Raw genomic sequence first — 11,383 nt, forward strand, 5'->3', positions numbered from 1 at the left:
GTTGTTATTCATCCATATCCCTCTCTTAAGTCTATCGCTAACTTTCTGCATTTTTATATTAAAAAAAACAACAACAAAAAACAGGAATACCTACAAAAACATGTATAAGAACACCTATATAGGATATATATGTGAACTGGACTGGTAAACATAAGAAATTAAATAGCCATCATACAGTTAATTTGCCTGCTGACTTGTAAACTTGGGATGCAAGGCTGCTACGAACATATGTAGAAGAATATTTAAAGAAAGTATTCACATGATTCATTCTTATTTGAGTGTATATTATATATATATATATATATATATATATATATATCAATATATATCAAGACCTGTACAACAACACTAAACATACATATTATTTTGAATTGCATTACAAGAGAGTCTTTTGAATATTGCACACAATCACAATGTGCATTTTGAAATATTTCATTGTAGATAAAGAGAACACATTGCTAGAAGAAATGTGTAGACTTTAACAACAGTGCCGGTCCAGATCCAGGCCACATCTGATGTGTATTCCATTCATACCAGATGTGGGACGGATCTGGGCAGACTATGTTGCTGTCTGGGCTATTCTTTTTGTCCATTTTTAAGGCTAGTCATTAATCACAATCTAATTATTGTGTTAATAATAAGAAAAGTTACATAAAGGATTCTCAGGCAAAACAAACGACTTTTTCGCTTCCGGATGTTGAAGGTAAAGAAACAACATCACAATTATTCCAAGACCATCAATATGAAGCCAAATATATAATAAATGTACAGGTTTGTACTTAAAACATATAAAAAATGTAATTGTATATTAAGACATTCATTATGACATCTGCATAGGTTGGTCTTATGTCTCACACAGGACAAAGAGGATTAAGTAATGTTGAAACAAAAAATTTTGTTTAGGAAAAAATATTTTCTTTGCTTAAGAAGCACAAGCCATAAGGAGAAACAAACTTTGAGAATACAATACAACACATAAATTGTTTTTCTCTCACTGCCGGTTGTATTCTGTATAACTGTGTATGTGACAAATAAAACTCTTGAACTTGAACTTGAACTTTGTGCACTGACAAGCAGGGATTTTTTGTTTGTTTTTTGTGAGAAATGTGATACATGTCATTAGTGGCAAAAAGGATACATGTCAAACAGGACTTTGAGATCAGTCAGATTTATATAAAAGCATGCATGACTTAGCCATATTCATAATTTATGTATTCTACCAGAATGTGCATTTTTTTTTGTGGTTTTAAGTATAAATTGACATTTTATTTACAAGCAACATATTAATTTATGCATGTGACTTGCCATTCTACATGACAAACATCACAACTTCATGATCTGCATCCTGTAAAACACTTCCTGCTTAACAGCATTCATATGCAAATGTGCATGTCTGGAATTTTTATGTGTTTTAGTAAGAGATACCAAATGTAGATTCATTTGAAAAATTAAAACCAGATGAAAGATAGCATGGACAGGAAATAGGTCTATTTAAATCACATATATTTTAAAATAGATAAACTGACATACATAACTTCTTCTGAAATGGCATTCACCAACACTTTTTTTGTGCAAATTTAGTTTTAGTTTAGTTTTTCTTAATCATTTTTCTAATTCTTATTTTCTGGGGTAATTAACAACATGCAACTGAACTCATATTTAATCAAGTAGGTTATATGTAATAATACTTATGCTTATAAGTATTTAGCTTCAGTCCTCAGATGTTTTCTGAACCACACCCTAAACCCACTGGTTACTTTTTCATAAACAGCTCACATCACTTTAACACATTCAGAGGAACTAAAATTATAACCATCTCTGCACAAATAAGGTGAGATTATCTTATTTTAAATGCAAATATAGAAAGGTGTATTGCTTTTTGTTTATTTAAAATATAACACAATATTAGTTAGCAAATCTAAAGAATTAGAAAGATATGCAAAACAACACAGAATGTTGATGTGAAGGAACATGATAGGTGTTTATTTATTTTAATGCTATTTTATTGTACAGAAGATGAAGTGTAATTGAATAATTTTTTTCGTTATAAAATATAAAATATAACTTTTAAAAAATGTTAAATGATGTGGATGCAAATATATAGTCTATAAATAAAAGAGTAGTAGGTTGCCTTGGGAGGAAAAAATTTCAGTTCATCCGAAAAATACTGACTTCCATCTCGGTAACCCCCTGCCATTACACACTTTCGCGAGTGGAATAAATAATGGCTGACTAAAAATTACCATTGTCTTCGGCAACTGTATTTTTTGGCTTTTGTATGATACTGGATCTACTCCACTAGATGTCAGTGCAACAATAAAAGAAAATGCTCAGTGAAAAAAAAAATACCCTAAAGGGATAGTTCAACCAAAAATTTCTATCATCATTTACTCACTAAACCTGTATGAATTCCTTTGTTCTGCTGAACACAAAAGAAGATATTTTTAAGAATTTGAGTACCCAAACAGTTTGACTTCCATAGTATATTTCCCATGCTATTTTTCATTACTGCAAAGCCAACAGTAGGTTACACTACAAATGTATCACTCACTGCAAACTCTGCCTTTATGGCAGAAAAAAAAATTGTTAAGTTTGCTGTTATTTACAATTGCTTTGCTTTTTCAGGCTCATCACGTCAGATGAAGTCAATGTCTTAATAGACCATTTTCTTCAAAATCTACACAAATCCTGATCAACAGTAGCCGATGGGCACACTTGAATCCTTTTATGGGGACATTGTGTTAAGAGAGAGAGACAGAGAAACACAGAGTCACTGGGAATCGTAAAATCAGTAAAACTATGGAACAACAAGAAAGTATTTGTTCAGTAAAAGACATTGTTGAATCAAAACGGTGTGAAGGAAAGAAAAAGGCTGAGTGAAAAAGAAGAATTATAAAGAAAAAAAGCAGGCAGAGAAAAATGTGACAAATATAACAAATTAAACAACTGTAAAATCAGAAGATGGAGTGTCTAATGTTGACATGATACAGAAGGAAAAATGTCTTGAGGAGCAAAATTAGCAAACCAAGGCTGGGGACCCACATGAAGTGACCACAGAACAACAAGCTCAGATCTTTAGCTCAGATGGCAGATGAGGAATCTATGATTAAAGTGTGTAGAAAAGCTACAGACATTCACAAAACAAAACAGCCTGAAGGTGTCAAAAAAGACCATTTAAAAGACCAGCATGATGCTATAATAGAAAAAGTAATTTTGACACAGAAACCTAGCAAGACTAACCTCAGTGAACCACTGAAGAAAGTGGACGCTAAAGAGCAAAATAAGGAGGTTATGAGAAACAAGAACTTCTCTTAGGAGCAGTGTGTCCAGGTGCCAAGAACTCACAAGATGACAGATAATGTGTCTCAGTGTAAAGCAAAAGAAAATCTGAGTATAAAACAACAAGCAAGAAATTGAGCATTTATATTAAGTTCCTGATGATATACTGACTTTTGCTGAATATTTTCTATTGGTGGGGGCATCACATCCTAATGGAATATGTCCCACACACGAAAAAAAATAATAAAAAAATCTGTAGTGGTTTAAATGGTAAAAGCCAACGGTTCCTATTGGTATTTTAATAGAAACCATTAGAATTTCTGTGATGGTTTCCAACTTTTTAAAGCTGGTCTGATCTTCTGTCCTTGTTCTAAAGAAATAATTACACACACATCATGATAATGTTTTATTATCAAGGTGAACACATGAAATTCATCAGTATCTGTAAAATTCACCTAGATAAATGAGTTTCAAAGCACTAACACTGTTTCAGCTTTGATCGCCTCAGTAAACACGTAATAAACGGGGCGTTAACATACTTGCATTTTCTGGTTGTCAGCTTTGTTGCATTACATTTACTTCACCAGGAGATGGTGCTGCAATTTCTATCTGAATGAAGCTTCGGGTAATGAACCATTTTCGACACAATTGTATCAGAAAGCAATAATGTTTCGAAACGCTTCATTTGGCCATCACTACTTTACTGCATTGACAATCAAAGGACCCAAAATCATTGACTCACGCAGTTTGTCTTTGCAATTTATTCTTTACCTGTCGTTTTACCAATTGCTTGGTTTGCTTGCCTTGTCGCGACGGGCCTGGGTGCGTGGTGGACCAAATCACTTTGAGGCAAGAGAGGGGGGACTCAAAATCTAACTCTACAATTACTCTACAATTTACAATTAAAACGCAATTATACATTTTATTTTTTGCGTTTTGTTTTAACTGTTTTACTACTTACACGATTATGTTAAGTATATATCTTCATATTATTTACAATACAAAATGTGTTTTTAATTATATTTTTAAGAAGGGACAACCCTCAGATGTGACCCCCCCCACCACCACCTACATTAGACACATCTAAAATGACTTGTAGCACAGAGTAGCAGTTCTTGTAAATTGAAACTGTAAAGGAAACAGCTCATAATTGGGCGCCCGTTTTCATTTTTTATATTGATATTCAGTTTCAGAACTTTTACAGCGTTTTCTTAAGCCTCTCCTTTAACTGAAGACAGTGTGTCACTACTGCTAGAACCAAAACGTTAAAGTAAGTAGGCTATAATTGTTTTATTTTGGTGACTTTCATTGTGGAATTAGGCTAATCTTTACACATTACGCTGCTGAAGCTAATTGTCAATTTTGTCTGTTCTCATAATTTCTATTTTATGAATAATGGTTAATTTCTTACCATGACAGGGCAGAAGAGCTCACAGGGAAATAAAAAGTTAAAAGCTCTCCACAGAAAAGGTTAAAGGGGTGGTTGATCAGTTTTTTTTCAAAGGCTTGGTTGTGTTTTGTGGGGTGCAGTCTAACATGTGTTCATGCTTAGTTAAAAATAAAAACAAAACAAAAAACATTCTTTTTCACATAATTTAGCTTTATTCTACACCACTGTCACTTCTTAGAAAAACAGCCAGATAGCTTCTGGTTCTATAAAGCGTCTCCCACAATGGGCTCAGATTGGTTACCTGGGCTAATGTTTTGTGATCATAGACTGTAAACAAATATGGACATAATGTTCGAGAAGTAAACTATAAGTTTCTGAAGAGAGTTTTTGAAGCATAAAGTCAGCCGTAGCCATCTTATCACAGCGTGTAATCCCGAATAACTGAAAATGGGCGAAGAGGTGGGACGTGGCTGGTGCTGAGGTGATGTGATGACTAACAGACAGCAGACAAACTGCAATCTACCTATCACTCAAAGTGGCGACGCCCTTAAAGGGTTAGTTCACCCAAAAATTAAATTTATGCCATTAATGACTCACCCTAATGTTGTTCCACACCCATAAGACCTACATTCATCTTCAGAACACAGTTTAAGATATTTTATATTTAGTCCGAGAGCGTATCCAAGTGTAGGCACACTATACTGTCCATGTCCAGAAAGGGAATAAAAACATCATCAAAGTAGTCCAAATGTGACATCACTTGGTTAATTAGAATCTCTTGAAGCATCGAAAATACATTTTGGTCCAAAAATAACAAAAACGACAACTTTATTCAGGATTGTCTTCTCTTCCGCATTTGTTTTCAAACCTCAAATAAAGAGTCAAATGGTCATGAATCAGCGTATTGATTCATGATTTGGATCGCGTGTCAAACTGCCATACTGCTAAAATCACGTGACATTGGTAATCTGAATCATGAATCAATACGCTGATTCGCCTTTACTTGGCAAAACGCACTCTCTCGGACACAATAGCAGCTGATAGTATTAGTACTGAAGGAGCTTTAATGTGCTAGACGTCGTATCCTATAGGTAGATGTGATCAGCTGACGCTATTCTTGATTTTGTGATTTTGTGTGGGTGCCTTTATTCCCACTCTTTAAACTCTCAAATAAAACAATTTCGCTTTTTTTCCACTTCCTTGATGGTCTTGATGGGCGCATCTCAATCATCTCACTAGTTCAGTAGTCAGGGCACTGATCAGGGAATCAGCCCTGATTAGTGGATTAGTGAGATGATTGAGACGCGCCCGATCTCCACATCGGAGAAGTTTCGCTTCTTTGCCGTCTTCCGTGTCTCCATGGTGTAAAAACGAGGGCGTGGGGGAGGTGGAGACTTGAATATATAGGGACGTGTTATTCTAATGACGATCATTTTCAGCCGCAGCATTTATCAAGGGCAGGTTTTGCGTACACCTGGATTGCAGAGGTGCGCACAGCTTCATAAATCAGGCGGTGAGAGGAGTGTAAGCATAATCTTACACCAACATATACGCCCGTTTCTACCGAAGATTGATAAATGAGGGCCATTATCTCCTTGAGGGTCGTAACTTTGCAGATGTTGTTTATGTTGAAACAGCAACATTACACATTAACTAACTAAAGTTAAAAAAGTGAAATCATTATCAACCGTCCCTTTAATATGCTACTGCAGATATCATATTTGTTTTTTTTTACTGAAACTGCCCAAAACATAAAATGCATCTGATTACATTATTTATTCAAATATTTTTTATAAATACATATAATGATTATTGTAATAATAGGAATTAATAGCATTTATGCTTCAAGAAGTAATGTTGATGTGCATATACTTCTATGTACTTGATTTTTACAGTTTAAAACATGGAACCTCAAGACCCTGCTGTTGTTGAGGCAGTAAAGGCATCAGGTGAGTCCACCCTGGAAAAGGCAACAGCAAAAGCTAAAGAAACATTTGACCAGCTGTTAAATGTCTCACTTAACATCGCCGTGACTGGAAAGACAGGATCTGGGAAATCCTCCTTTGTAAATGCACTTAGAGGTGTAAGTGAAGATGAGGATGGAGCAGCACCTACTGGCGTCACAGAAACTACAATGGAGGTCACCATGTATGAGCATCCTACAATGCCAAATGTGAAGATCTGGGACCTGCCTGGAATAGGAAGTCCAAACTTCAAAGCAGCTAAATACCTTAAAGATGTAAAATTTAAGAACTATGATTTCTTCATTGTCCTTAACTCAGAAAGGTTCATGGAGAATGACATCATGTTGGCTAAAGAAATAAAAAAACAGAAGAAAAGCTTTTACTTTGTTCGTTCCAAGATTGACAATGACATCAGAGCAGAGGAAAATAAAAAAGGATTTGATGAGCAGAAGGTTCTTTCCATAATAAGAGAGGACTGTCAAAAAAACTTGAAAGAATTGGGAGACCCCAAAGTTTTCTTGATATCGTCTTTTAAAATGGACAAATATGATATTGAAATGCTTCAAAACACTCTCGAAGCAGAGCTTCCTGACCATAAGAGATTTGCTCTTCTACAAGCCTGGCCAGTGTGCTCTGCAACATCTCTTGAGAAGAAGATCAAGATGTTTGAAGGCATGATCTGGGCTGCATCTCTTGCCTCTGCTGGTATAGCAGTGATCCCTGTGCCAGGACTCTCAGTAGCATGTGATGCAGGCATGGTGTTACTTTTCCTCACAAGATGCTACTATGCATTTGGTTTGGATGATGGATCACTGTCAAGGCTTTCGGAAAGACTAAACAAACCCTTGCCGGAACATCTGGCCAAATCAAAGTTTGCTTCTGCCATTCGTGAAAAAACAATGGCCAGGATACAAGTCTCTGTTTCACTTGTAACACTTTCTACCATTGAATATTTTGCAAGCCTTCTTCCAGTTGTGGGCAGTGCTGCTGCTGCAGGAATATCATTTGGTACTACTTATTACCTCTTGAGAGAAGGATTGAATGAATTGGCCAATATTGCACGAGAAATCAGGAAAGAGGCGGAGCTGGATACACTATGCAGTAACTCGCAGATGTCCTGAACATTTGTTTCCTTAAGACTGTGTTACAGGTTAACCGAGCCCTGCTTATGAACCAGGACCAGTAGTGATGAAATAAAGACAAAGAGTCAGAATTGCAATTAATTAAAAAACAAAACTGACTTAAGAATACTTTGCAGTTTCAAAAGCAGAAGCCAGCTTCAAGTCTCACAAGGAGTTCGTAGGCCACGCACCCGCTCTCACTGTCTTGTTGCCTCACTGTCTCGCCCTATCGTACATACAATTGTCCCAACAGTTATACCGTTTTCAAGGTCTTTCCCACGTCATTCTGATTGGTTCAGATAAAATGCAATGTAAGCAACTTTCAGATAGGAGCACATTTCGCCAAACTAGGGAGTCAAGTTGTCGCCCCATAACCAGAATTACATCACAGTGACCTCATAGGCCACCGAAAAGCATCTTCAAGTCTGGCGTTTTCTGCAGAAATGTCCCTCTCCAACATTAGGACTGCACAGATTTGGTACACACACACACACACAAACTCCAGAGAATACTGGTTTCATCCAAGGTTGAGAACATCTTAACTAATTATAAACAAAACTTTTCTCCAAAGCATGCTGAAAACATTTGTTTTCTTTCAGTGAGAGGTACAGACAATAGTACAGGCAATATTCATCTTGAGTCTTTAGTATTTCAGTAAAAGGAAATATAAAAGGAATAAAATAGAATAAATTAAATGTAAGACAAATCCATATTTCATCTCTGAAAGCCGTGCTAAGTGAGCAAACCTTGTAACTGCACTCCTGACATGTTAGGGGTGTGTGATACCTCAAAAATCCAAACACATGATGTTTAGTGACACATCACTAGGCCAGACCCTCAGTCACTCCTCAGAGACCAAATACACACTTTAGAAAACAAGAAACATAAAGCAAAATCATAACTGGAAAGAATCATTATAATAATATAGGAAGATAAATATTGATTAAAGCTTTGATTATGCATTTAATTAGGATATAAATATATACAGGTATATTGAAGCAGCAGTGGATTTCAGAATCCCCCTTTCAACTGTATGGTTTACGTTGATTTTATTGGTTAATTTAATTTATGGGGAATTTAAATCTTTCTGCTTTTGTCATGGAGTTAATGGCCATATTATGTTTGTTATGCATATGGATGATTTTACTGTCAGTAATGTTTCATGTTGAGTATTAAACAAAATGGGGATGTATTTAAATAGTTCACAATTTGTGATAATTTTCTCTGAAATCTGGACACATTTTCAGTCTCACATAATAATGTATTTGTTATTGCATAATCAAATACAATATAATTGCATCTCATACAATAAAAAATAACAATATGTTTATATGCATTTTGTGATAATTGTTTGCATGTAGTTTAACTGTACATACAATGTTTTAATATTTTCAAATTATTTTCAACATTTTCCTAAAGAGTTATATATGGAAGCCTTTTCTGTCCACTTCAGAGTAAAAAATAAAATAAGGAATAAAAACACATTGTGATATACGCAATCTCAGTTAGGAGAAATAAAGACACATTGTGAAAAATAAAGCTGCAATTACGAATTTATTATAGAAGAGTTATACCTTCTATACTATTTTGTTTGTGTGTTTAACAGTAGGCATAATGGCAGAAAAATCTTCTTCTGACATGGATTTGTCTGGAGCTTTGCAGAGACTGGGAGAAAATTACCCCAATGCAGCTGTTGCAAAGGCTAAAGAACAACTGGACATTCTTGACAGTGTGACTCTGAATATTGCTGTAACTGGGGAAACAGGAGCAGGAAAATCTGCATTCATTAATTCATTTCGAGGTCTGGGTGACGAAGATGATAATTCTGCACCAACTGGAATAACTGAAACCACAAAGCAAATGACCATGTACACCCATCCCACGAAACCAAACATCAGACTGTGGGACCTGCCAGGGACTGGTATGCCAAAATTCAAGGCTAACAAATTCCTCAAAGACGTTAAATTTGAGACATACGATTTATTTATCATAATTTCCTCAGAGAGGTTCAAGGAAAATGATGTCTTTTTGGCAAAGGAGATTCAAAAAAAGAAAAAAAGTTTTTATTTTGTCCGGACCAAGATTGATAACGACATTCGCTCAGTGGCACAGAAAAGAAATTTCAATGAGCAGCAGGTACTTTGCACAATTAGAGAGGACTGCATCAGAAATCTGAAAGAAGTAGGAAACCCCAAGGTGTTTCTGATATCCTCTTATGACTTGGGAAAATATGAATTCCAAAAGCTGGTAGATACTCTAGAGTTCGACCTTTCAGAACACAAGCGTTTTGCTCTGGTTCAGTCTTTGCCTGTGTGTTCTCTGGCAATGCTGGAGAAGAAGAAAGAGGCTATGGAGAAGCTTATTTGGCTTGCAGCATTGGCTTCAGGTTTGGGTGCCTTTGTCCCTGCCCCTGTGGTATCGCTAAACCATTGACAAGACTGTATTGACGAGCTATCTTGTAGGTTTTCATTACTCTTTGGGTTTGAATGAGAAATCACTCATCCGACTTTCAGAAAGAATAAATAAGCCTGTCGCACAGCTGCAATCAGTTATAAGATCTCCTGTAACATTAGCAGTGGTAAACACTCTGGGGATTAGGCCTCGCAGATCAATGACAAATCCAGTGAAAAGCTTAGATGATATCCTAGATGTTAAATTTATTGTAACCAGTTTTCTGAATGCAACTGAGGCCTACAAAATGACATACACCGTCTTGAGTGAAGCTCTAAATGAAATGATAAATGACATGAGACGGGTTCTCCAAGCGGCATGTTTGGATGAATAAGATCAAGCTGGTATAGCAAAGAGATGTCTACCAAAACTGTTTTTAATCAGAACATCAAATCTTAGTTTATTAGCCACAAGTTTACACCAGGGAATTTGCATTGGAGAGTTAAGGAAAATGGAAATAGAATACTGAATATTGTCCAGTAATTTTCTTTATCAAGGTGAATGTTAAAGGGAACGAATATAGAATAATATGTATTTTAACAACACAATTGGTTAAATGTAGGAACATGTGGGAATTGGGTGCTTTGTGCAAGAAATGATCTGTCTAATCTTTTTATTGTGCAATTTTGTAAATGAGGACTATTAACTTCATTGAATGTTTAACTTGTTTTACAGTGTAGAATGGCTTTATGCCAGGGGTCAGGATCTCGCTACAGTACCTTCTACTAAACATTGAACAATTTCTGTATAGAAAAAGTGTTTTATTTAGTAAGTTTGTTTTTTGCATATTGCTAATGAAATTACACTAACTGAAATGATAATAAAAGACACAGTGGCTTTTGACTTGTGACATGTGTTGAGGTGGGGATTTGCATTTGTTATCCAAAATGTGTGTGGTTTACTATAAAAAGGCAGAAAATATGAAATAATAATGATAAAAATAAAAATAGTTTTTTATATTAACAAATGTGTTGTGATTGTCATCCATTAGCATTTATGTTCCATGGTGCTACACTGTTAAAAGTGAACATGAGCTTTAAGAAGGTATTCTGATTCTGTCAATAAAATCTAATTTTGTTTTTTTTAAACCTGTTTTATGTAACAAAAAAAAAGGGAATGCTGTTTTAACATAATTGAGTTACATTGATCATACAATTTCCAATAAAGCATTTCGGACA

At 35.4% G+C, this 11,383-nt stretch overlaps 1 protein-coding gene across 2 annotated transcripts; it reads left to right on the forward strand.

The window, feature by feature from the left end:
• Positions 1 to 4,415: 4,415 nt before the first annotated feature.
• irge4 (immunity-related GTPase family, e4) lies at positions 4,416 to 10,297 on the forward strand. 2 transcript variants are annotated; one of them, XM_067449653.1, is made up of 3 exons: positions 4,416 to 4,549; positions 6,565 to 6,618; positions 9,361 to 10,297. In XM_067449653.1, the coding sequence occupies exons 2-3, from the start codon at positions 6,573 to 6,575 to the stop codon at positions 10,185 to 10,187; spliced, it is 873 nt and encodes a 290-aa protein (XP_067305754.1). In that variant the 5' UTR covers positions 4,416 to 4,549; positions 6,565 to 6,572; the 3' UTR covers positions 10,188 to 10,297. The 2 variants fall into 2 exon arrangements, with proteins under 2 accessions (XP_067305754.1, XP_067305753.1); XM_067449652.1 differs by lacking the exon at positions 9,361 to 10,297 and having other exon boundaries at positions 6,565 to 8,844.
• Positions 10,298 to 11,383: the final 1,086 nt, after the last annotated feature.

This window comes from Pseudorasbora parva, chromosome 7, assembly GCF_024679245.1.
Source record: "Pseudorasbora parva isolate DD20220531a chromosome 7, ASM2467924v1, whole genome shotgun sequence".
Lineage (NCBI taxonomy): Eukaryota > Metazoa > Chordata > Actinopteri > Cypriniformes > Gobionidae > Pseudorasbora > Pseudorasbora parva.